This window comes from Pipistrellus hanaki, assembly GCF_964339955.1.
Source record: "Pipistrellus hanaki genome assembly, chromosome: 5".
In the NCBI taxonomy this organism is placed as follows: domain Eukaryota; kingdom Metazoa; phylum Chordata; class Mammalia; order Chiroptera; family Vespertilionidae; genus Pipistrellus; species Pipistrellus hanaki.
Genome location: NC_140507.1, coordinates 73214022 through 73241286, shown reverse-complemented (window position 1 = coordinate 73241286; position 27265 = coordinate 73214022). Strand labels below are relative to the sequence as shown.

General features: G+C 50.0%; 1 protein-coding gene across 2 annotated transcripts in view; it reads right to left on the bottom strand.

Annotated features, from left to right (window-relative positions):
* The window catches only part of KDM4B (lysine demethylase 4B), a 139596-nt gene that overhangs the window by 47628 nt on the left and 64703 nt on the right, over nt 1–27265 (bottom strand). For both annotated transcript variants that reach the window (XM_084883665.1, XM_084883666.1), the window contains exons 7-9: nt 12643–12692; nt 7778–7881; nt 4132–4269 (exon numbers count right to left, since the gene is read on the bottom strand). In XM_084883665.1, coding sequence (XP_084739791.1) covers nt 4132–4269; nt 7778–7881; nt 12643–12692 — 292 coding nt within the window. The remainder of the gene's footprint in view (nt 1–4131; nt 4270–7777; nt 7882–12642; nt 12693–27265) is intronic.

Here is a 27265-nt window from a genome sequence, read left to right as displayed (position 1 = left end):
ATGGACAGAGCCAGTCAGTGTTCTGTGCTTGTGCTGCAGGGAGAGGGTGGAGAGAGAACACACCCCAGGCAGCCTTCAGCTGCAAACGGGACCCAAAGGAGCTCCCCCGGAGGGCCTCGGTGACAGGCTGTAAGCTCTCTTCTCCGGGGCTTTCTGGCCAGGAGGGCCGGAGGAGCCTCTCTGCCCTGCAGTCAGGAGGGCGGGTGGGTGATGCTCTGCAGGTGGCAGCTGTAGCATCAGCATTTGGCACATTCTGCTGAATGGCCACAACTCCTGGCACCCTCTCGGACCCATCCGGAGCCTCCCAAGGCAGTGATTTTGGCTCTGGGAGTGCAGGCGGTGACTGTTCAGCCCTAACTGGCTGGAGCCAGAACTGGCAGGATAGGCCCACACCAAGTGGCAAACATTTTCAGCTTTGCAGGCCAGTTATAACTACTCAACTCCACCGTTACAGGTGAAAGCAGCCACAAACAACAGGGGTGGGCACCCATAAAACTTTATTTATGAAAGTAAAATTTCAGTTTCATCTAATTGCATGTCACATATTCTTTTAATTCCCCTCTACTCTTTAAAAATGTAAATACAATATCATTCTCAATTTGCAACCCATACAAAAGTAGTCAGCCTGCCAATTTCTGCTCTAGAAGGAGATACCTAAAACTCATACAGGCCAGGAGTGAGAGTCTGGCTTTTAATGTGTTGGCACAAAGCAGAATCACAGAAAAGGGACAACAGAGGGCAGGAGCTTGAAGAAGGTAACAGAGAGATGCAAATCAAAACAACAATGCGGTACCATCTCACACCTGTCAGAATGGCCAACATCAACAAATCAACAAACGACAAGTGTTGGCGAGGTTGCGGAGAAAAAGGAACCTTCGTGCACTGCTGATGGGAATGCAGACTGGTGCAACCACTGTGGAGAACAGTATGGAGTTTCCTCAAAAAACTGAAAATGGAACTCCCATTTGACCCAGTAATCCCACTCTTAGGAATATATCCCAAGAAACTAGAAACATCAATCAGAAAGGATATATGCACCCCTATGTTCATAGCAGCACAATCTATAATAGCTAGAATTTGGAAACAGCCTAGGTGTCCGTCAGCAGATGATTGGATCAAAAAACTATGGTACATCTACACAATGGAATACTATGCTGCCATAAAAAGAAGGAATTCTCATTATTTGCAGCAACCTGGATGGAATTGGAGAACATCATGCTGAGTGAAATAAGCCAGTCAATGAAAGAGAAATACCACATGACCTCACTCATTTATGAATAATAAAGAACATTATAAACTGATGAACCAAAAGATAGATAGAAAGACAATAAACCAACAACAGACTGTCAAATTATAGCGGGGAGGGTAGGGAGATCTGGGGGAGATAAGAGATCAACCGAAGGACTTGTATACATGCATATAAGTACAACCAATGGACACAAAACTCTGGGGAGGGAGGGTATTTATGGGAGGGGGGGCAATGTTAAAATATGTACACAGATAATAATTTAATAAAAAAAGTTAAAAAATAAATAAATAGTAAATAATAAATAAATTTTTTTTTAAAAAAAAGAAGGTAACAAACCAACACGTGAAACAGTCCCTAAAATCTGGGAAGTGGAAATTCTCCCCTGGGTTTTGTTCTGATGAAGATTCTAGAAGGAACTGGCCCAAAACATGATGAAGCAGGGCAGCTCAGGCCGGCTTACAGGAAAAGGAGTTGTGGGATCCTCCCGCTCCCTAAAATCTGGCTAAGCACCCGCAGGTCCCTGTGTGCCGTCTCACATGAATGATTGCCCTGCCTCTCCCTAGTCCTGCCTCTGATATGCCTTAGCTTTTTATCAGTAAGACCAGGCACTTCGGTGGACTCTGCAGCCTGGACTAGTTATGAGGCAGAGAGCTTGCCAGAGTCAGGAACTGTCACCCCAAAGACTGAGAGGTGGCACCCAGGACTGCCATGCAGAGATGCCCAGTGGCCAATGGTCATTTCCTGGCTGAACCCCTTGCCTCCCTGCCGCAGGGGCCTGGTCAGCTGGGCCAGCTCTTCAAGGGAGCCCCGCATGGCTCCTGAATGCTCACCTTGAACCCCGGCTTGCTCTGAGCACCAAGTGCCACTTGTTCAGTAATTTCACGCTACGCCGCCTGGCAATGTAAGCGTGGAGGCCCAATCTAAGGTTGTACGTCCCAAATGTCACTTGTGAACACACGGCTGAACCTAAAATAGCTTTTAATTCTAGGCAGACCCTGGCCCGCTCAGTTCGGCTCTGATGGCCTCTCCAGAAAAAGCTTGGCCCCGGGCTCTTGGTTCCACCGCAGCTCCCTCTGTGGCAGGAGGTCACGGCACATGTAGGTCCTGAGGATTCTCTCTCTCTTCCTTGAGTCTTACCATGTAATTCAAACAACCAAACCACACGCCCCAGATATTGACTCCTTTAGATCAAACAGGCAAATCCTGACGATTACATGTCTCCTCTTTTAGTGACACCCAGAGTCCCCACCCGTGACAATTCCGTCATGATTTTCTGAATTAAGTATAAAAAGCAAGATGCTTTCAAATCCTGGGAGCACCTCACCCCTCTTCCTTACTACAAAGCCCATTTCCTTTTCTGAACTGCACCGAAATAGGAAAGCTAGAGAAACAGATAATTAGAAAAATAAAGGCTAGCCAATTTGTTTAGAACAGCACTGCCCAATAGAAATAGGACACAGGCCATATTTGTAACCTCAATGTTTCTGGTTGCCACATTCAAAGAGTAAAAAGAAACAGGTGACATTCACTTTAATGATATATATTGTATAACCTAACTAAGCTATGCAAAAGTATCAATCTACATAACCAATATATTTTTTGATGAGATATTTCCTGTTCTTTGTTAGACACTGTACATGTGTTACACTCATAGCTCATCTCCATGCAAATGGGCCATATCTCAAGGCAGCCACACCACACCCGTGTGTGGCCACTGACCATGGTCTGAACATCACTGCTTCGATCCTCTTTGCAAAGGTCTGAGGTCTAGAAAACGCTACATGAGTCAGGGTCTAGAGCCCAGGTACACTTCCTCCACACTGACCCCACCATTTGTCCTGATCCTAGGCCTGACTAGGAAAAACTAAGCGATTGTGCGGAGAAACCCCAGGCTCCAATGTGCAAGGCTGGCAGAAAATGCCCGTTTTCATCCCGTATAAGGCTAGCTGGAGGAGCTTCTGCTCCATGCACCCCAGTGCCAGAGCGAGATACCCACAAGTGGCTGGACCTGCCTTTGCCATGGAGAGAGGGCCAGCGGGGCTGACGCCCATGAGCTGGGGAAGATAAACCTGAGTCCAACCTGATGGGAGAAGCCTGCATGCCGTCTTCCTCTGTGGCAGACGGGACAGGCATTGAGGGCTGCAGTAACAGTCCTGGCAGAAAGGCCAGTTGGGAAAGGGCTGGGCCTGCTGCCAGCCTGAAAGTCCTCTTCCCTGCTTCTCCCTCCAAGATTCCACCATCCCCCAATCGACTGGGTAGGCCTGCAGTTCATTAGCCCTGTGTGCATCCTGTCACCTGGATCTCCAAAGCCACTTTAAACCTCCATGGGAGAGAAGCAAGAGGAAGGAGATGAGGCAGACATGACCCAGCCTCACACCCAGCAACCCCATGGACTTGCCATAGCACCTTCCATGCTATCAATCAAAGCCACAAAGACAGAAGCACTCAGAGCTGAGGGAATCTAAGAACAAGCACTCAGTTCAGATGTCACAGTTTTTAGCTAATAATCCACGCTTAGAGACACAGAATGGCAAATTACTGGGGGGAATCAAAGGAGTCTCACCTTTCAGTATCCTCAGGGGCAGCAATGCAATAGGCAGCCCTAAGGCCCAGAGGGCATGGGGTCTGCCAGGAGACAGAGGCCCCCAACTCTAGGCTTGCCCAGACCCTATTTGCCACATGTCCACCCATCCCACTCATGCCTTGTCCCCATTTCTCCAGGTGGCAAATGTTCTGGGAACAAGTTCACTGTGATCTCAGAAACAGACCCTGATGGAACGGTTAGGCTCCCAGCCAACCGGTGCATAGACCTAGGCCCCAAAGAGGTGGCTGGAAGGGACTGGGCCCCTTTTTAGTCTTCCATGGCATCTGAGGGCACTTACCTGAGTGGCCACCTTGCCATAATCAATCCACCGCAGGGTGGCAAAATTGGTCGACTCAGCACAATTGAATCCGTGGTTGAAGCCAGCATGGTAGCCATAAGGAAATGTGATCATGAACTCCCCGGCCTCCTGCGTGATCTGAGGAAAAAGTGTCCAACAGGTAAGGGTAAGGACCAGAATTAGAGGGAAAAGGATTTCATGCATGGCTCACCTGCCAGAAGCAACGCCTGGACTGGAGCAGGGACAGGCTGGTGACAAAGGCCACAGAGGAGGACATGGGCTCCAGGAGTTCCCCAAAAGTGCCAGAGAGCCTGACTTTGGGAGTCAATGGAGTTTACCAAGTGAAAGGTGGCTCTATCTAATTTCACAGGCTCCAGCCCATTTCCATGGGGCTGATAAAGTAGAGATGACAGTGGCCAGGTCAATGGCTCACTACCAGCCCCTGCTCACCATAGCCCAGCTGAGGCTCCAAGGTGACAGACACGGTTAGCACTCTGCAGAGGGGTGAACTGCAGTTACAGAGGGACTGCTAGATGCTACCTTTCTAGGCACTTCTCCCTTTTGTTGAGGAGGGGGTCTCCAGTTTTGGAGGGAGGTGGCCATGTCACACTTCCTGTCCACTGTGAGACATTCCCATACATCGGGGGCAGACGGCACTGATGGCAGCTGCAAAACCTCTGAGCACAGGACAGGTGTACACGCAGTACCTGGTCCTTTCCCTAAAATGACGTAAGTCCCCTCACCATCATAAGCACAGAATCTGTCCTTTTTATTCCAAGAGGTGGGTCCTTCTAGATGATGTCAAAGAGACCAACAAAACACATCAGCATATGGAAGAAAACAATGTCAAGGTCAGAGCTCTGAAGAGAGAGCTGACATTTCTCAATCTATTCAAATAGTCTGGACAACCAGACGCTGAAACAGAGATTCTAAAACCAGGACTTGGCATGACTGACAGGATGGAGCTTACAATCCCCCCAGATTGATGCTTCTGAAACCACCACCTGAAAGCCCAGAGGAAAATGGGGGGGGGGGGGGGGGGGGCGCGCGCACCTGCAACCTCAACTCCTATCCAGGGAGTGGATGACCACACTGACCACTATGACCACTCTTTAGAAGTCGGGCTGCTGGCCTAATCCATAGTTGTGAAGCTGAGGCTGGTGGCCTGGGAAAAACTCTCTGAAGTCGGGCCTATCTATTCCTTGATTTATATAGTCATTAGAAGGCAAAGACCACAGGTTGTGCAGAGTCTAAGTATCCACCACCCCAGAAAGAAAGAGACCATTTCTGGTACCGTGGGAACTGAGGACCTCAGTACATTCACACCAGTGTGCTTTCTGCCACCATGGATTATGTTTCTCTCTAGGGTAAAAATGGAACCAGACAGTCTGTACTCCTGCGTCTGGCCTCTTTGCTCTTCGAGACTCATTCAGTGTGTGCGCACACGAGTCTTCTAAAGGGAGTTCTGTCGTGGAGATGTGTCACTATTACCATTCTCCTGTGAACAGACTTTGGGACTCTGGTGAATAGAGTTGCTGGGCCAGTCTCCTTGCAGCATGTGTTTGCATTTCTTTTGAATAAACAGACCAGAAGAGCGTGGGGGGAAAAGGAGGGAGGGGAGGTTCAGGGCCTCAAGTCGGGTGCATGGCCACATCTCCAAGAAACTGCTGTTTTTCTACAGTGGCTGCCCATTTGCACTCAGTGGTGGTTCGAGTTCTTTGTGCTCCCCTCTTAGCATTTGGACATGTGCAGTGGGATCTCCTTAGCTTTGGTCATCTTTCTCCGGAATCCACAGGATGTCACACCATGTCGGTTTGTGCAAACTTCTGCAAAATCTGTTCAAGCCTTTCACCCCTCTCTATTTATCTCATGGTTCATCTTTTTATTGTTGATTTGTCGGCGTTCTCAGGCCTGCTGATCTTTACTTATTCCCCCAGAGAGATGAGCAGAAATCACTGGATTCATTTAAGTACCAGTGAGACATCAAACCCTGGTGGGGGGAGAATGGGCAGCAGGAAGCGGGGGTAAGACTTCCAGAAGCCAACCACAGAGTCAAAAATCAATCAAAACTGACACAGCCTGGAGAAAAGCCAGCCCTTCAGAACACTAAGATATTTTTCTTTTCAAATAATAAATTGCACCAATCAAGGAAAGTCAGTGTGCATTAAGTTATATTTTTAAATTCCTGTCCAAGTGACAGCCAGAGCAGGGAATGAAGCATGAAGCAGGGGACGGGGGGAGAGAACACTCATGGGTCCCCAAGGTCCTAGCTACGCCATCCACAGCAGGGTTCTCTGGGCTGCTTCTGCAGCAGGATTTAGAGCTTTGATTTTTTTTTAAAAAATGCAATTGCTAATTTTCTTATTTTATTTAAGCTGACCCTGGAAAGCGCTGTCTCATTTTTCCTCCACCGCCAACTTGCACACTCCCCTTCTCTCCACCAGGGCATGGCACCATGTGGTGGAAGCACAGAGCCTTCTGGGGGCTTAACAGGGTCCTGGAGATGCTAAGCTCAACACCCCAGGTGTGGGAGAGGCACCTCCACTCCAGGCTCAGGCAGACTTTGGGGCCTAACCCCCCCACCCTCCCCATGAATCAGGGCCTAGAACAGAAAACACACTCAGGAGGACAGGAAATTATGTTCCTGTCAGAAATCTATGCCCCAGTGGCTTCATTTCAAGCCCACAGTGTCTGTCCTCTGTGTCACTGCCATCAACATGATCCCGACAGTAAGTTAGAAGGCACTGGGGATGATGGACAGGCAGGGTGGCAAAGTAATAAGCAGTGCCAGTCCCAAACGCCAGTCATGAGGAAAACCCGGAATTTGGTTTCTTGTGCAAGCTGGCACCGAATAAATGAGGACGTCAATGACAGATTCCAGAAACACACACTTTTAATTATTAAAAAGCTTGCTATTGATCTGTGCTTTCTTCCAGAGGTAAATACCATTACAGAGATTTATAAGTGGAGTGTGGAAGTCACTCCTTTGAAGGCTGCCAGGAACTCAGAACAGGGATCCACATTGCACCCTGGCGGGCACCCATCAGAGCCCAGAGACAAGGGCCCTCGCCCTGCTGGCCTCAGAGGGAAAAGGGAGCCCTGCCAGCCAACTCCTGCATCCCTGACCAGGAAGCACCACTTTGGAGAATGTTCTTAACAAATCACAGGGGAGCAAGTACTTCTCACTTCCATGAGCAATGCTGTGATCTGTTCCTGAGGCTCCTGGTAACAAAGAGTGTTCTGACTGAAAACAGAGAGAAGAGAAAACTGTGAACCTGTTATTTCTCAAAGCAAAATACCCTGAAACCTGATGAACAAGCAGTGGCTGCAAGTCGCTTCCTGGTTGTGGCTCCAACAGAAAGAACGAAGCCCAGATCCGAGCACTAAAGCTGCCAGCAATTAGACTGAAATAGAAGCAATTTCCCACTGGCTGACTGACACTCGGGTGAGAGTGAGGCACAAAGGTCTGATCACAGAACTTGCCACCATACTTGACAAATCATTCCTCTGAGGAAACCTTCAGAAGCCAGGCTCCCACAGGGTCCTCCTTCCCTGGGTGGCCCTTGTTCTAGAACTTTCTTAAGGGTTAAAAAGCCAGTTTCCTTGGGTGTCTGTGATTACCCCTCCTGGAGCAGCCCCTACGTACCCGGCTGAATGGGATCCCGTACTTCTTGAGGATGATGGGCGAGATGAGGGTCATCTTGTGCCGAAGGAAGGCGTCACAGCCCTGGGAGCTCCCGGGGAAGAACCCTGGAGTGAAAAAGACGGGCATCAGCTTAAGGACCAGAGTGGGGGCTGGGCCAGGACAGCTCTTTCTGGGCAGCTCTTTCCTCCTGTCAGAGCACAGAGCAGGGTGCCTGCAGAGCCCAGTGTATCAACCACATGGACCATTATACACCCATGAGCTCTGCTGGTGACCGCAATGGTGACACTTCCTGGCTGCATTTAGTGAACCTGGAACAGAGGGCAAGCCAGGCTGTCTGTGTGACAGGGCGCACACCCACAGCACACCTGCCATAGATGGGGCCTGGGACGTGGTATAGCTGCACAAACACTTCCCCTCCAAATCCCTCCAAAGACCAACTGTGTTGCATCCAAGTGGTCATTTAGCCACGTGAGAACACAGCCCAAAAGAAAGCTGAAGTTCTAGACCAGACAAGCTGTGATAAGTGAGAAGTGAGTGGTGCTCTCCACACATACACCACGACTGAGTCTGCAATAAAGAGTGGCCCAGGCTCTGCTCTTGGCTCTTTGCGCACACAGCCACTGGGCAAGTAAGGAAACAAAGGCTCAGGCCATCAAGTAATCTGCCCAAGGCCTACAGTCCTGTGGAGAAATGGCAGAGCAGCCCCATCTTGGCTGCGTCCACAACACAGGTCCCTAACCCTGTTACAAAGTTTGCATTTGGGCATGGTTTTTGTCCAAGACTAAATATATACACCGTGTAACTAACCTAAGGTAATATTTATAAACATGTGGAACTCGGCCATCAGCTCTACCTGCTCAGAAACCGTGTTTAACTAACACAGCTCAGGGACACATCCAAACCACTTGCAGGCTGAATCTTTTTTTTTTTTTTTTTTAATATATTTTATTGATTTTTTACAGAGAGGAAGGGAGAGAGATAGAGAACTAGAAATGTCGATGAGAGAGAAACATCAACCAGCTGCCTCTTGCACATCCCCTACTATGGATGTGCCCGCAACCAATGTACATGCCCTTGACCGGAATTGAACCCGGGACCTTTCAGTCCGCAGACGGACGCTCTACCACTGAGCCAAACCGGCTTCGGCAGATGGCTGAATCTTAAATCAGTGACAGCTGCATCCTGTGGTTAAAGGAAAGCAAGTTCTGGAATTCCACTTGAAGGTCTGCAATTCCACCTGAAGGCAGCCGGTCTCCTCATCGCGAACCTTCACCAAGAGGTGGCAAAGAAGGGCTGCCGTGAGGATTCGGTGTGGAGCATCCACTGCCCTCCAGGACTGACCCTGTGGCACAGCCAGCCCAACGACTCTTCTGGAAGCTGACACAGGCCTTGATACCCACTTTTGATATGTCATTGGTCAGAGAGGACACATTCGCATGTGGATGCGCACATGTGTGTGCAAGCACATGCACACGCTGACTTGGGGAGAAGGGGCTTTGACACTTTCCATGCTGGCAGATGGCGCCCGGCTGAAAGTACACAATGGCAAGGTTCTGGAAAGTGCAAAGGATTATTGAATCCTGCAACTTTCCTCTGCACTAAAAGCATTTCAATTAGAGTTATGGCTGCCTGCCGCCTGGCCCACCGGCCTCTCTGCAGTTCCTCTTTTTAATGCACAGTTTAAGTGGCTCTCATTAAAGCTCTAATAAAGGCGCACATTTTAAGTGATTAGCACCAATAATGCGCCAACACATTAATGCTCTGTGGGCTCCACAACTCTCCCAGTGAGCCCATTTGGAGTGCAGCTATTCATTTTCCATATTAATCACAAACTCATTCCACCCATCTCAACAATGGAGTCGGAGATGCTGCCCCCAACAAAGTTTGAAAGAGGCACCGAAGGGGGCAGTGCCCTGGAACTCCCTGTCCTTTCTCAGGGGAGGGGAGAGCAGGCCTGAGTGAGGGGCCATGGAGGAAGGCCTCGCCACAGCTTTCGGACTCTCTTCCAGTGCCGAAAGCCCAGTTTCTCAAATTCCAGCCACCCTGCCGAGGAGTTTTAATGAGTCCCTATTTTTCAAAAAGCAGGGATAGGTGGCCTCCCGTAGACCTCAGAGCTTGCTCACTCTTCCTCTTCCAGCCCCAGCCAATAAACTTCCTACCATCTATACAAGACCTCCCGCCTCCACCCCAACCTTAAGGGCCAGAAACTACATGGACAGCAAGGCCCTGGTTGTAGGCCTGGTGCAGGAAGTTTCAGGGAAAGCACCATCAGTTTAGGCAGGTGCCCCAGAGCGTACCTAGGTTCTCTAGCTTGCACTCAGATCATCTAAAACTTTTCTAATAGAAAAGGCACATTGAACGACAATAGTCCCGGCGTGGCTAACGGTTGAACTTTAGAGAAGTTATTGGCGAGGGTCAGGTGATGTCAGCCATGTGTTCACCAGGGCATGTCCATGCTGACTGCCCGGGGATGTTTTCTCCTATGGCTCGGTAGGTGTGGCAGGCTGAACAGTGGCTCCGCACTATGCCCGTGTCCTAATCCCCACACCTGTGATATGTTCCCGTCTCTGGCAAGAGGGACTTTGCAGATAGGATTAAATTAAAGCCCCTGAGATGCGGTTGACTCTAGATTTCCCAGAGAGCCAATGTCATCACAGGGTCCTCATAAGAGGTTCTCAGGAGCAGCAGTCGCCAACCGGTAGTCCGCAGACCACTGATGGTCTGTGAGGTCCGAAAGGTTGGTGACCGCTGCTCAGGAGGGTCAGAGTGAAGATGGAGAGGCTGAGCTGCTGGCTGTGAAGAGAGAGGAAGGGGCCAGGAGCCTGGGATGCGACACCTGTAGAAGCTAAAAAAGCTGGAAATTATTCTCCCTGGAAACTCAGGATGGACCAGCCCTGCCCACACCTGGGTTTTAGGTTCATTTTGAACTTCGAGGAAATGAATCTGTGGGGTTGTTTGTTTTTAATTAGAACTTTTAAAAGAGTAATTTAAGATTTACAGGAAAATTGAGAGAATTTGTATTGTTTTAAGTCACTGCTCTTGTGATAACTTTTTATAACACAAGAGTAAACTAAAATAATGGGGAAATAATTTTATAACTTATATTTTTAAATTAAAATTTGTATTTTAGCCCTGGCTGGTGGCTCAGTTGTTTGGAGAGTTGTACCATGAACCAAAAGGTTGGGAAGTCAATTCCAGTCAGGGCACATATGTAGGTTGTGGGTTTGATCACCAGTTGGGGCATGTATGAATGGCAACAAATCTCCATGTTTCATTCTCAAATCGATCTTTCTCTTTCTCTCTCTCTCTCTCTCTCTCAAAATCAATTAAAAAAACATACTAGTATCCACAGGTGAGGATTTAAAAAAAAAAATGTATTTTAAATGTCTACTAGTATTTTTTAAATATTTTATTGATTTTTTACAGAGAGGGAGGGAGAGGGACAGAGAGCTAGAAACATCAATGAGAGAGAAAGGTACATGCCCTTGACCGGAATTGAACCTGGGACTTCCCAGTCAGCAGGTCGATGCTCTATCCAATGAGCCAAGCCGGTTTTGGCTCTACTAGTATTTTTTAAAATGCAATGGGAAAACATCTTAAATCTGGTTTTTATTTTAGAGCATAATATGTGAAATAGGCCTTGACTAGGGCTGTGTGCAACTATGGCATTTCTATCATGACAGCATGTTCTGGAGAGCATGCTCTTCCCATGAGGACAGGGTTCAGGTCTCCAACAGAAATGTTAAACAAACCACCACCCTCCACCTGGGAGGCTGGAGGCACCTACCCACTTCCCCTTCCTCCATTCTCAGGATCTGTCACTGGCATGTAGTATTTGCTGAGCAGGCACACAGCTGTGAGTGCAGCTAGGACAGGGGTCCCTATTTTTCACAAAGATCCACCATTCCCATCTCCAAGTCAAAACATCAATGGGAAGGGATAAAGCGTGACGGGCATTTTGGTGAGGTCTGAGGAGGGGCCAGAGGACTGTGGCCGCAGTGAGAGCGCCTGCACCAGTGTTGAGCGATGACTTCCAGAAGGCTCTATGGCTGCTTTGGGAGGGTTGGGCTGCCTGTCATTGCAACCCGGAGGGTCAGGATGATCAGATGGGCCCTGTGCTGTTGGAGTGGCTCCCAAACAATCAGCCCACCCCGACCTGAGTGCTGCCTTTGAGGAAGGGGCTGGCTCTCCAGATGACAAGCAAAGGCCAGACCCCGTTGGCTCTTGACAGAAAACAGGGTGCCATGAAGGGTGCCCCCTCTCCAGACATGGCCTGGGACCCCCCCCTCCCTCCGACAAATCCATTGGCCCCATGAGGCCCCAGCAAGGATCCAAATACAGATGGTGAGACAGTGGCTGCTAGAAGGGACAGTTAATGAGGGAGCCCAGGTGAGACAGAACCCCACACAAAAGGGTAGGGACCTTGTGGTCACCATGCACTCCGAAGCTCAGGTGAGGGTGCTCCTAACTAACTTCTCATTTTTCAGACTGAACAAAGACTTGAAGACTTAGAAAAGGGTAAGATGCAGTGCCAGGCGTTGGGGGAAGAGGAGACAGAACACAGCTGTCCTCCCTGGTCCTCGGAGCCTGTGGTCACAACCAAGAACTCCATGCTAAGAAACAGGAAAACAAGGGCGTTTAAAGCAATGGCATTCTGTGCAGAATCCATGAAGTGACAAACCCCCAAGCAGATGGACCACGGACCTAATCACAGGGGTGTAAGAAAATGGTAAAATAAGACAGTGACATCTTACAACTCCCAGGAATTGAAAACCAGACACAGAGCAAAACTGCTTCCCTACCCCACCTGCCCCTCCTCACCCTGTCCAGCTCCCAGACCCCAGCCCTTGGCCGCAGACACCTACCAATTGCCAGCCGCTCCAGGCGCTTGCCATGCTCCGGTGGGATGGCGTACCTACAAGAAGGAAGGCATGTCAGAAGTGAGCTCATATGGCCACCACACACTTGAGAGTCCCCAGGGAGCCTGCGTGGCCTCGGAGAGACACACAGCTCATGCACAGAGCAGTCGTATGACGTAGCTGTGGTCAGCGCTGAGGGGAGTGGCGCTGTCAGAGGAGGAATTCCACACGGAAGGGGTTGGTGAGGCAGAAGGGCTACAGACCAGGGACCCAGGGGGTTGTGACAGCCCTCTTGAATGCCAGGAGTGAAGACATTCCCTGTTAAGCGACACTAAACCTCGATAAGGCTTACAAAACAAAAAACACAATAAAAGCACTGGGCTGGAGCTGGAGGGGTGGGGACGCTGGCTGCCTGTGTCGCCAGCCTGCCTTCCCAGGCCCAGCAGCCAAGGTGGAAAGAGGCTTCAGGGAGGAGAAGAATTTCACCTGTCACCCACTTCATAAGCTTTATTTTTTCTCATTTTACATTTGAAAGAGTATGAGGCTCCAACATAAATAAATTTTTAAAAATGTGCGGTGGAAGCATACAAACAAATGAAGGGAGAATAACACCCCGCTGATGTTATTGTGAGGAAGTTGACAGGACAAGAGGCCTGGACTGGGGTTGGGAGGTGGGGGTGTAGCGGATGATACAGTGGTGCTGAGAAGCCCCAACCCAACTGACATGCCAGCCCCAGCCCACGTCAGGGGACTTGATAAGATGAAAACTTCAATTTCTGGACAAATGCAGGCAGAACTGCAAGTTCTAATGACACAAAATGCTGAGCACACTCAAGTCCCATCTAGGAGGGACTCCAGGAAAATTGGTCTCACACACCCCCCCCCTCCCCACTGTCAAGCACACTGGGCCATGTCCCCATGGTTGTCATGACTAGAGGTGCTCCTGGCATACAGTGGGTGGGGGCCAGGGATGCTGCTCAACCCTTCCCCCCCAGTGCCCAGGACTGCCCCCCAAAGAGAATGATAGGGCCCTAAATAGTGCTGAGGACAGACCCTGTTCCAGAATAAAAAAGGCCACTATCTCACATTCTAGAATGAGTCAGATGTGAAGATGCATCATTGACCACTCCCTCCTCCCTCCCTCATGGTGCAGGCAAAGGATGGGTACCCACAGGGAACATGGAAGATTGCTCAGATGCTGTAGCTGGTTAAGTCTATTCCAACTGAGAGGTCTATTATTCTTTTTTAATAAAATAAAAGGGGAGGGGTAGAAGATAAGTGAGTATTGTGTTGTCTCTAATCTAAAGGATAAAAATAATTAATTTCTGGGCACTCTGGGGCCCTTGAGGAGATGGCCCCAGCACCTTCAATTCTGTTGTTGTCAGATAATTTTCCATCATCTGTACAAAGATGAGGTTACTCTTTTTAAAATGGCCTTTTATCGCTTACACAAAGTTAACCCCAATCTGAAGCATCTTTGTGGGATTACTGTCCCCCCGCCAAATGGGGAAATGAAACATTCTGTCCCTTCTGGGAAGACGCCAGCAGACTGGAAGGACTAACTCGTGGCACCAAGGCTGTGATGATTAATGCAGTATCCCCAGTCTACAATGCTGCTTTCACTTAATTACCGCCTGTAATTGGGAGTTGTAAAGATAAGATTAATTGAGTCTGGTGGATGTTAAAAGTTTAATACATTGGAACGTGGCTCCTCTGTTATCAGAAAGTACAGACGGCAGGACACTAGGCTAAGCGCTCCGGAGAGCAGCCCCCGGGGAGATTAGAAAGACTCCGGAAGGGAAGCCGGAGCCATGGGGCCTGCAGGCTCCAATGTCCCAGAGCCAGGAGTGCCCCCCACCGTTGGGACCAATTCAGTGACAGCTTCGGTGGTGCCAAGAAGCCCCATTGCCAATGACATGCCAAGCCCCAGGGACATGGCAAGATGAAAACCTCAGTTTCCAGAGGAAGGCAGGTACAACTGGGGCACAGGTCCTTCATAACACGGAACACTGAAGATGAGCCGGTCGAAGGAAGAGCGGGAGGGGGAAAGTAAGGACTCCATAGCCACTGGACCACGACCGAGTCCTGCGGCCTTCCAATGGCTGGAAGAAACTCCGGAACTGTGGCCACAGTTCCCCCTGGGCCCTCTCCCACCAGGTTTGACCTTCTGGGTGCCCCGGTGAGCCCAATGACATAGGGGTCCAGTGAACCAGTCACAGAGCTGCCTTCCAACAAGGACTGACATTTGCCACTGGAGAGAAGCACCCAGGACCCTGTGGGGATCCCAGAGCAGAGCCTTGTGCGGGTCCCACCTCGGGCCCCAAGAAGCCCTGTGCACACTATCCTTGTCACAGTCCCACCCAGTGTCGTGCCACCAGATCAGGCTCTCAGGTTTGGCTCAGGAAGGAAAAAAAGGGAAAGAAGGAGAAGCAGTTATTGGAGCTGAGTGAGTGTGTTCGCTAACCCTCAAGGCAGAGAGCATCTGTCAGGACAATTAGTGAGTTCTCGGAGCCATAAAAGAGTCAGTATATTGGTCACCAACATGGGGGCAGTCTGTCTTACTTCCCAAGAGATCTATCCCCATCAGAAGGTCACATCTCAGGGCCAAAATAATCAGTTTTGCCAGCCTGCAACCCCAGGCAGCCTCTCTTTATATGTGACAGCCCTGGTCACCTGTGTGGCAGAGGGTTCCTTGGGCAGAACCATGGGAGCTCTGTTCTGACTACCTGTTTGTCTCGGCTAACTGGGCTAAGATGTAGTCTCCAGTCTCTCTCCCTCTTCCAGCTCAGCCCCAATGCTGCTCAGAACCTCTCCTGGCTCCCCAAGCCTACTCTCCACCAGCATAAGCGTTCTTCTCCAGCCTCTCCAGTGAGGCTGGTACCCCTCATGCCCTGATACACATGGGCCCTCAAGCGTCCTCAAGGGCTGGCCACGTGCTTCAGTCAACCTGCTTCCCCTTCCCGACAAGTAGCATCTAGTGGGCCCTCCTGGGAAGTCAACTTCCTAGGCCGGTGGGAGGGCATGGAGAGACTGCACCCAGCACAGTCATGCTGGTACAATCTGGAGATGTGAGGAGAAAGGAACAGGGCAGAGTGCAAAGGAGACGAGAGCAGGGGCTTTGGAGGTAGAGGAAGAAATAGGAGGAGGTACAGGCTACCTGTGCAGAGTCACCCAGGGCCCTCCGGCCACAGTCCCCAGCCCTGCCTGTGGGAGCCTGGCTCTAAGACAGTGGCTGAGGGCAGTCAGAACAGGCACCTTCTAGAGGACATGTTTGCTACCACTTTGGACACAAGGCAAGTCCCAGACCTGAGGTTACCAAGCCAGAATTGCCCTTCGGGAACTTTCTCCAGAGCTATCCTCCATCCACCTGTGTCTTTATCTCCATATTTTAAAACCCCTCCCTACTTTCTGCTTTTGAAGGTTTTTTGTTTTGTTGTGTGTTTTTTTTTAACACAAAGTACATCTGGACGACTCTAAACCAGAATGTCACAGAAAATTTGGTTCATATCTTTGGCTGCATGGTCGGAATGGTATCCTGGCAACCAGTCAGGTAACCCTGCAGGGGCTGCAGCAGGACTTGGCAGGCTCCATAACCCTGCTTTAATGTCGTGGAAGCACAGAAGAGGCCAAGAGAGACAAATCGGGCGACATTGGCCAGAAGCTGTTGTCAGAAAGGCAGTTGTCTGCAAATAGCAGGGACTTCAGTGAGGAAATAACATGTTTTTAGACTAGGAATAAAGCTCATGGGATACAACAGGAGATACAGGAGCCCAGAAACTGGGTCACCATGGGGACCCAAGGCTCCCCCCAAAAGCTATATGATAGTTAAGAAACAACAGTTCAATAGTTTCACAGTTCAAATAATGGACCAACCAATAGGCTCACCAACATGTTTGAGAATCTGACCTGTTTACTAGGATGGTTCAGGAACATATCAGAAAGACTGGACACTGGAGAGAAGTTTCATTTGGCCCAATGTTCCTGGCTTACCACTGAGGCCAGAGGATAAGACCTCTCACCAGGCCCTGCTGAGGCCAGGCCCTCCTCCAGACCAGTGGCTTGGGACACCTCGAGGCCCTGGACCTTAGGGCTTCTGCTAGGCAGGTCATGGCAGACTCCAGAGGGCCACTAAAGAAATCCCAGGGATTGTGACATTGGGTGCTGGGAGGCCTCAGCAGGCTGGCCAGGTGGCTCTTGACGGAGCCAGGTGAGTACAAGGAAATGTGTCCTCTGTGGGCAGGGCTGCTCACCTCAGCCAGGGGACAGGCATCCTCCATTTCACCAACACGCCGGGAAGTCTGTCCGCCAAGGAGGATGCTATTAATAGCGTCATTTTCTCGGTGTTTTGTTTATTCCCCTGGAATGGCTTGATGGATGTGAATAATTATCAGACTATAAAAGCCTGCAAATGTGCTACTTTCTATCGCTCTAAATCATCAAACAAATAGTGTGAAACAGCATTTTTGAATATAATTTTCCCCTCTAATGGCTTAGAATTATTATCAAGAACAATGAAAATAAATAAGCAAATGCCTTGTGAGTTAAAAATTAAATGAGTGTGTCAGGAAGAGGAACACAGAGCATCTTGGAGAGCAGGATCTGCTCGGGGGGCCATTAGTTATGAGGTCGACGTGCAACGGGGGCCTCACAGGACTAACTGGCTCTCAGCATGGACTCCTACCATTCCCTATATCCACCAGGAGAAGGCGCCTGCAGCCATCTCCCTGAATGGGTGATGTGATGAGAGAGGGCTATACTCCGGTGCATGCAACACAGTACCTGCCACCAGCTGACCCCAAGCAGCCCCAGGATTAATGTGTCATTGCCCTAGGAGAGCCATACAAGACCCCAAAAAAGCGAAGGTGGTTGGCCTCTGCCCCTCCTCTCGGCCATGGACAGACGATGCCAGAGAGACTGCTCCTCTCAGACCAGCAAGAAAATCCGTGGTCACGGAGCAAACCCTCAGGACCAGAAATGTGAAACTCCAGTGGGAGCACTCTCACCCAGCCCACAGCCGGTGGAGGGTCTGGCCACTGGCCCCTCATTTCCTCAGACCTGCCAGCCACTCTGAGCTGCAGGGCTATCACAGGTGGACTGGCTCCCCTTCAAAGAGAGAGGCATTTACATGGTAATGAGGTAATTCCCAGCACCCTGTCCTGCCCTGCAAGAATAATGAGACTTCATTGGGGGGCAGACTCTCAAATCAAAGCTCTAAATCCTCAACTACCCTTCCTGGCGAGGTCCCCCAGTCTCTGTGCGGCTCCTGCCTGGGACCGCCCTGCTCAAAATCAGGAGTTGCAAAACCATAACACTGACTTTCTTTCCCCGCCCCCGCACAGGACTCTTTCCACTCGGCCAGTGACAACAGTACCTGGAACTTCTTCATCGCCGAGCCTGACAGCTTCCACTGGCACATGGCTTCCTGCAATTAGGCCCCGGTGATAAGAAGGCTCATCTCCCCGCCCTCCCTCTCTGCTGAGAAACTCATGCCAAGAGCAGGGGTCCAGCCGGGAAGCCTTTGGAAATGTCAGTTGAGCCTGACGTGTGTGGAAAGGGAAGAAAGTTAATTTCACAGCGTCTGCACAAGGCCTGGGCAGACAGGCCCGACGTCGTTTAACATGCTGTAATTACGGAAACAGAAACAAGAAGACAGAGTCCACTGGAGGCCACCTGGCACAAGCAAGCCACCCACCCGCACAGGCCCAGGAGGCTGAGACAGCTCCAAATGCCCTCGGCCCTGCCAGGGCCCTGCATGCTGAGCAGACATTAAAGCCATTATTGCTGCAGTCCCCAAACACAAAGCCCCTATGTGACCACAGCCTGTGACCTCTCTCACCATGAGCAGATGGGACGGTTCCAGCATATTGCCCCAAGGCCTGGACAGGCCCAGAATAATGACTGAATCACAGAACAGGCTTCCCGAGAGTCCCCAGCAACAGAAGTACCATCTCCGAGATGGTTAGAGCTGAGCTGGGCCAGGACGGCCTCACTACTCCACTTGTCGGCACTGTGGAGTGGATGTGCCCAGAGACACAATCACAAGCAGTCATCCCTGATGTGACGGCCACTGAGACACCCTGTCCCACCCCTGAGGATGCAGGAGTGGTGAGCCATGGTACCCAACCCAGGTACTGGGCTCGGTGTCACAGATGCAGTTGGCTCTTCAGCATCTTCTGAGCTTAGACCAAGACATCCACCAGGTTAATTCAATTCCTATCAGACAAACCAGAAACCCTGAAAAGACAGTTATAGAGGCTGGTGGTTTTACTGAGCGTCCTAGTAAACCTTCACACTAAGGGCCAGTGCCCATTTACACTACCAAGCAGACAGGAGCATCAGATGTTAGTAAACTTATTTTATGAATATGGCATATTTTTTAATGAATAAGTGAGAAACCCTGTCACAAACACAGGATAAAGATACATAGGAAAACAACAGGCCAGTCTCGGGCCACAAAAGTCCTAAATAAAGTGTCAGCAAATCAGACACAAAAATGTATTACAAGACCAAGTGTTTATCCCCCGAGTTGCAAATAAAAATCTATACAAAATTCCAAACCATTCAGTATGAAATTTCTTAGCCAACTAGGATTAGGAGGAACCTTCCTACGGTCACACTTCATAGTGAGGCAGAACGCATTCTGGAAAACTGGGAGCAAGGCAAGCTGCCCGTTAGCACAGCCACTCAACAGCACATACTAAAGACACTAGCCAAGGTAATAAGACAAGAGAAAGATGAAGGGGAGTAATAATTAGAAGGAAAGAGACAAGCTTTTTTCTTTTAAGTAACACAATCTTCTACTTGGAAAACTAAGAGAACAAGCTGATGAACCACAGGACAAAACAGTCCGGCAAGGGCACAGAATTTTAAAAAATCAACACATGGACAGGCTTCTTCCTCTGCACCAGAAACATCCACAGCAGACTATGGAACCTACGGAGGTCCCTCCTGCCCCTTGCCTGGGGTCGAAAGCAGAAATTCCCACCACAAACAAGGTCAGACATAAACCCCAGTGAGTGCTTGCCGCTGACAGAATCAGAATCTGACCAGGAGAGCCGACGAGCATCTCTGGGAGGCTTGGTGCCTCTGTGCAGGGCAGGAAAGGGCTCTCGCCTGTGATCAGTCCTTCAGTAAACAAGGTAGGGGTGCCAATGACTGTGACAACAGCACTGACTGCAGTTTGGTGGGGTCATTACGCTGGCTACGAGCAGGATGGCCTTATCATTATGGTTGAACTATGCAAGAAGCACTGCTAACAGTATCCCGGACAGCAGAGGTAAGCAGGACAAGTGGATCGTCTAGCAAAATAAATTTTAAAAATGTCAGAAAAAGCACCTGGCAGAGAGGCTTGCCCTTGAAACACGAGGGAGCAGGTCCAAAGGCCTGGATGGATAGCCGGCCCTGGAACCACCAAGACACCCTGGGCCTACCCACCCCACTGGGAGGGAAGAAGCACTGTCACCAGTCCAGTGAGCCTGGAAGGGAGACTGCAGAGGACCTGGCCCGAGGCAAGAAAGGGGAGGCTAAGGCCCTTTCCTAAACACTCAGGAGCGGAACAGAAGTTCGTTTCCAGGCCCCTGAACAGTTGGTGCGCACATGGAAACTACAATCGGGGGGGGGGGGGGGCCTCCTGTACACCCCTACTTGGTCACCCCTACACAAAGGAGCGCGGCCTGGGCTGCTTGGCTCCCTCACTAAGAGAATGAGTGAAATGGTCTGACAGCAGAGAGACAGCAGCCCAGTTTATCTGGAAATCCCATCTTAATTCCTGAGGAGCCCTGTTAAACGGGGAGGCAGCCTCCCTCATTTGTCCCCACCCCAGGACAGATATGAACACTTGCTGGGAAGATAGGATCAGCCCAGGATCAGGGTGGCTTGTTGCCAGGAAAGGACCTTATTGAGCCACGGCTGTTTTATCTTTAATGGATCGTTTTCCAGGACAACAGAGAATGAAATTTGGTATCTCACATCAGCAGTGTCAATGATTTGAAATAATGACATTTTTATTGAAACCTACACATGAGATAAACAGAGTCCTGGGAGCATCTGCTCAGAGAAAATGGAAAGTCTCAGACGGAGACGACCCACTGCCAGTAGGAATGCAAAACTGAACTGGCCTGCTGGCAGGAGACAAAGGTGCACTGAGCCGGGATAGGGGCCAGGAGTATGTGTGTGTGTGGGGTGGGGGGGGGGGGGGTGTCAGCACCTTGGCACCAGGGCTGTGCCCAGCCTGCCCCACCTCTACTTGGTCCCAGCTGTTTGCAGCACCTCCCCTGGGGGATCTGGGATGGGTCAACATCCTAGAGGTCCCGCAGCTACAGGGCCCAGCTTCAGGGGAGCGGGAGTTGGCTACACACACTGCCAGCCCACTTTAATTAAAGGAGCAGACTTTACAAAGTAAGTGGTGTTGAGCCTGCAATTAATCGCTGAATTGGAGACATCTGATTCCAGCCCGTTTATTATAGGCACATAAATCATTTTTGGTACGTGACAGGACTAAGGATGCCAAGTCGGCTTGTTTATTATGCTGTTTTTAAAGCTGTGGGGGGTCTTTCTCAGGTAAGGCTTTGAAAGGCAGGCGCAGGCGACTGAGCATCCAGTAAGAGTGGGCAGAAAGGGCCTATGCTGCCAGTGTGGGGGAGACCGATCCATGGGAAACGGGGCTGGTGAGAACTTGGTGCCATTTACAAAGACCTCAATCTCCTCTCAGAACCGGTCTGAATTTCTGCCTGTAAAACAACCAGGGGGCAGCCTCCCAGTGTGCCCAGAGCCCTGTGGTAGCTAGTGATGCTGGCTGCTCCCACCTCCAAGTTCCTCCTCCAGGAGCGTGTGTGCCTTAGGAGGGGATATGCTTGACTTATTCCTGTTGAAACATATAAAATGGTCTGAACAGAAAAGAGCAAGGATGATGTATTGAGAGGACAGGAGTGTCTGAAGGGATAGGGGCTGCTGACTCAAGAGAAAGATCTTGGCTCCCATTTGACCACAGTGGAGAGGGATTCGACAGGCTGCCATCAGCCACCGCCGAGTCTTCAGCACAAGCCTGGGATGTGGGAATGAGCTGGTGCAGGCCTAAGAGGGTGGCTGAAATCCAGGTCTCTGCAGGTTGAGAGCAGTCAGGACACCTTCAGACTATTAAATGTGGGACACTTCAGATCTATTAAATGACTTCCCAGACTCGCACGGCCTACTGAACCTCGTGTGGACACACACATTGGCAGCTGAGGCCCCTGGCAACTGGAAGGACCAGAGTTGATCCTGGGTACCCTGACCTACCCTCTTAACTAGGGGACTAGCTTTCTAGAATGCTGGACATGAGGATTACACGTACTTTACAAACAGGCCCTGTGACCATCAGGGCTTCCAGCTTCCATGTGTAAGACCATCTGGGTCTCAGCCTCCTGCCCAGGAGGTGAAAGCCACAGGGCACTTAAGAGTCGCTCCCGAGTCATTCTGGAACCTGGCACTTTGGAGTGGGTTAAGCTCACACACAAGTTACGTTGGCTCAGCTCTGTTCAGCTCACAATCAGGAGCGAGAGAGCAGACAGAACAAGCCTCACAGGAAGCTGCTGAACAAGGGCCATTAGCGGGTCTCGTCCTGGCGACACGGCCACCTCTGGTCCCATCCTGCACCTGCCCCACAGCATCCCAAGGCCACAAGGGCTCCCATCTGCTGCTGGTGGGCTAACTTGAGAGGAGCACGTTCACCACCAGATTTATGAGCAAAGCTAAGCAGACTTCCCCTGTTCAGACTCTCAGAATCTCCCTTCTGGGGAACTGAAATCTGTTGGCAGCAACCTCTCCATGGAAACCAGACCCTGAAAACAGAACCCAAATCGCTCATGGCTCAGCTAGAATGACAGGTGTGGGGGTAAGCAACTCTGGGCCAGGATGCCCCTCTCTGCAACAGAAAGCACCTTGCCACCACCCCTGCAGTAGCCACAGATCCCTCCACCCCTCCACCCCCTTTGAATCAACTCCTAATGTAAGCACTGCCTGTGGGAGGATCTCCAGATTGACATTTCAAAGAAAGAGCAGTTTCTAGAATGGTGGGCAGGGAAAGGCTTCGGGCTTCTGTTTGGTGTGCTCCAGCCCAGAACCAGGAACTGGGAACCAGGAAGGCTTTCTTGGCTCCAACTGCGCTAAAGCAAAAATCCTGCAGCCTCACAATAATGCAGAGCATCGCTGGGCCAACTCTAAAGCACCTACTTTGAACAAAAGACTCTAAAATGAAGGGCCATCTGCTCCTGCCAAAGCAAGCCAGCGGGTCTACGCGACAGCCAGTGATGCCTGTGGCCACGAGTGGCAGACGGGCAGATGATCCTAACTGCATAGAGGGATGGCGACCAGGCAGCAAGGCTAACCCACCCTGCCCAGCCCCACTCAGGCCCTGGATCCTCCCTCCCATGCTAACTCACCCTCCTGGAATGCCTCAGTGCAGTAGCTTTCTAGCCCAGGAAACTTTTAGACTCCAGCTCCTGATAGAGCCGCCCGCCCTCCAGCTGGGCCCCTCCTTGGGCTGCCCTGGTCCCTCTCCTTCCACAGACTTCCTCACCCTTGCAGCTTCCCTGTCTCCATCTCAGGGCTCCCAGGCTTCCCAGAATGCCAGGCTTGGCCCTGCTGTGGGGGTGGGAAGGGGAGGTACAGCCACTCTGTAAGCTCCTTTCCTGACAGATGGCATCTATCCTCATGAGAGTCCAGGGCTTGAGCAGACTCGTCTCCCTCTACAACCTGACAACCACCTTCGTTCAGCACCCACCTCTTTCCCTTCTCCTGGACACATGGTCAGACTGTTTCCCAGCCTCCCATACTAAAGTGTGGCCGTGTAACTGGACAACAGCCAATGAGATGTGGGCAGAAGCCATGGATGCTGCCTCCCAGGCCTGTCTATCAAAGGTCCCTGAACATTCCCTCCCTCTTCCCCCATCTGGACACTTATGCCTGGGTAACCTGGAAGCTATTTGTGGACAGTGGCAGGGCCTCTGTCAACATGGGACCCCACATTCCTGCATCATCCCCTCCCATCTCCCACAAGAACCTACCAGTTTCTATTTCAGCTAGTGGAGTTTGATTCAGTGATTGTTTTAGAGGCCCTGTAAGAAAAGGGTACTTCTCTCCTGAACCTGACCTTCATGTTTGGACCAACTTTGCCAGCTGGGACGTACCCTGTCTCCAAAGCTGAGCAACTACCTGGACAGAAACTGCCACCCCTCCTGATTCAAAGAATGATACTTTGAGGGGCAGAGCAGAGCTGTGGTTAGGAATGCGGGCTGGGCCAATGGCCTAGTTCAAGTCACAGTCCCATCACTTCCAAGCCAGCGTCTACGTCTCATCTGTGATGGAGGCTGGCACGGGGCTGCAGACAAGTACAAGAAGTCACTCCAAGCACTGCCTAGCACATAGGAAGCATCACAAGAAGCACTAGTATGTTATTTCTCATCTCATTGTCATGTCTACTAATGGACTTCTTACACAGTGGCAGGTAACAGATGACTCACTGTTTGCAACAGCCACAAACTGGAAACAACCCAAATGTCCATCAACAGTGAACAAATAAAAAGATGGAGGAACAGTCACATAATGGAAAATTCTACAGCCATGAAAATGAATAAATTATCGCCACATGTAACAGGAATAAATGCAAGATACAAATGAGTTCATTTATGGAGTTCAAATCTGGCCAACACTCAATTGCCCAGAGACACTGACACAAGCAGAAACATGACAAGAGAAGCGCCATCAAAGGCAGGAGGTGGTCATCAGTTCTGGATGAAGAGGAAGCCTCTTAGGGAGGGGCACAGTGCCTGGTAGGGAGAAAGTGCTTTTCCTGACATCATGAAGGTTACCCAGGGGTTGGCGGTAGAGCCATTTGGTTAACTGGACATAAACATATATATTGGTACATACATATTTTGTATACTTTCCGTAGTATGTTTCATGATTTAAAAAAATAAAAATAAAAAAGGTTATAGCCCTAGCTGGTTTGGCTCAGTGGACAGAGCATTGGCCTGCGGAATGAAGGGTCTTGGGTTTGATTCTGGTCAAGGGCACATATCCAGGTTGTGGGCTCAATCCAATCCTCAGTAGGGGGTATGGGGGAGGCAGCCAATCAAAGATTCTCTTTCATCATAGATGTTTATATCTCTCCCTCCCTTCCTCTCTGAAATCAATAAAAATATTTTTTTTTAAGTTATAGTCCTGGCTGGTTGCTCAATGGTTAGAGTGTCAGCCTGAGGTCCAAAGAGTCATGGGTTTGATTCCTGGTCAAGGGCATGTACAGTTGGGTGCATGTGGGAAGCAACTAGTTACTGTGTTTCTCACATCAATGTTTTTCTTGTGTGTCTCTCTTTGTCTCTCTCTCTCTCCCTTCTCCCTCCCTCCCACTCTCTCTAGAAATCAATGGAAAAAAATATTCTTGAGTGAGGATTAAATAATAATAATAATAATAATAATAAAGGGAACACATTATGGCAAGCACAGTTCTCAGATGTCCCCAATACTTCTGGCACCTGGAGCTCACCATCTATTCTCAGTTATTGAAACATTTCTCCCAGTGCTTCCATGAGGGTGTATGGCTGTTAAAATTAAGGTTCCAAAAATCGGTAAATCTTAAAATTGGAGAGATTCACCTGGCGGGCCTCCTCTAAGCAGGTGAACTCTTAAGAGGGGTGGGGCTGGTCCTCAAGTCAGAGGTGCCAAGTGTGAGGGAATCCCGAGGATTCCCGGGAGATGTAGGGGGACACCTAAGAGGGGTCTCAAGGACCTCCCTCTGTCAATAACCTGAATGAGCCTAGAAGAGGACCTTCCAAGAGCTCCCAGAAAAGGACCCGCCGACACCTCGACTTCAGCTTCTGAGGCCCTGAACTGAGGACCCAGCTGGTCTGTGCCTTGGTTCTGACCTACAGAAGTGTGAACTAACCAATGCAAGCCAGAACTCTGCACTGTATTATGTATGTATTATGAAGCAACAGAAATACTGAAACTATCCCAACTTGAGAAAAGGAGAAAAGAAAGAAATGAAAAATATCTGACACAAGTATGCCAGAAGGCTCAGATCTGTCCAATCTGGGTATCAGGCACAGAGCTGTTCTGCTTATTATTTTCTTCCCAATTCTGATATTGGAAGATTTGGGATTTAAACACACACACACTTCAAAGAGGGCGGCACGGCAAGGGAAAGCGAGTGATGGACACACTCAGCCAGGTCAATGTCAACTATGACAACTCATGGTGACACATGACTTTGAATATGATGGGATGGAAGAGCCCTTCACTGTGGGGCCTTCCTCCAAGAACCCAGAATCCTGGTATAACCATGAGAAAAATACCAGACAAACCCTAATTCAGGGACTTCCCACAAAATCCCTTTTCAAAACAGTCAAGGTCACCAAAAACAAGAAAAGACTGATCAACTGTCACAGCCCAGAGGGGCCTATGGAGATGTGACAACCAAATGTCACTTGGGATCCTGGACTGGGTCCTGGGACAGAGGAAGGACAGTAGGGAAAACAGAGAAATCTGAATATAGTATGGATTGTAGTTAGCAGGACTATATCAGTGTGAGTTCATTAAGTGAGACAAATGTACCAGGCTAATAAAAGATAACAAGGAAGCCGGGTGTTAGGCACATGGGAAATCTCTGTACTATCATTCTCAGCTTTTCCATAAATCTAACACAGTTCAAAAAAATAAAATCTTTAAAAAAGGAGAGAGTGCACTACCAAACAGTGACAAATAGACAAGCTTATTACAAATGACTAAGGAACAAGAAACAACTTCATAGTTTTTACGTTGGGAACTCCTGGCCCCATTCCTTCCTGGGGCCTTCCACCCCTGAACAAAAAGCCAATTTCCTAATTCCATCGGCTGCAGTGACACCAGCTGTCCGGGCTCACAGTGCAGCAATAGCTGGTCAGAAACATCAAGCCCCCTCCCCCTAGTCTTACTGGCTCTGGATGAGAGCACATGGGGAGCTTTTCCTTAGCAGAAGGCTGACCTTCCTCTGCCTAACTGGATGCTAAAATCACTTTGCATTCCCTGAACAAACACCAACTGTGTCTGTCCCTGCCAGTGTGCAGCAACACAACACACGAGGAACCAGCCCGTGGAGACAGATGGCACTGAAGGGTGGGAGCCCCTGGGTGAGGGGCCCTAAACGCACTGGGTTTCCCGGGGGCCCTGCTCTGCCTGAGAGGCACAGGCACGTGTTCTCACGTGACCCACCGCTAGGCTCAGCCAGGCTGTTAAGAATTTAGTTTGGGGAAGGTTAGTGAGAGAAACAAGTCATGCGAATGGAAGGATCTGTGATTAAAACTGCATGGTGCCACGCTGTACAAAATGCTCTGAAACTGCCCGTTGCCAAACCCACCATGGGGATGAGCAACACAATCCTAGTCTCATAGTTCGATAGCACTTGATTGCCCAGGGTGAGACTCGAAGGTTTCTCTAGCATCAGGAGTTAATTTTTCAAATGCCAAAACCAGCTTTTGGTTTTAAATTTACTACACAAATCCTGACAAGCAGAAAGCCAGGTCTGGGACATCAGGCAAGAGCGAGGCTAAGGGATGGCCAGGAGGGTTTCTGAGCCATGGTGACACAGCCATCCTTCCCCTGAGCACCTGCATGCATA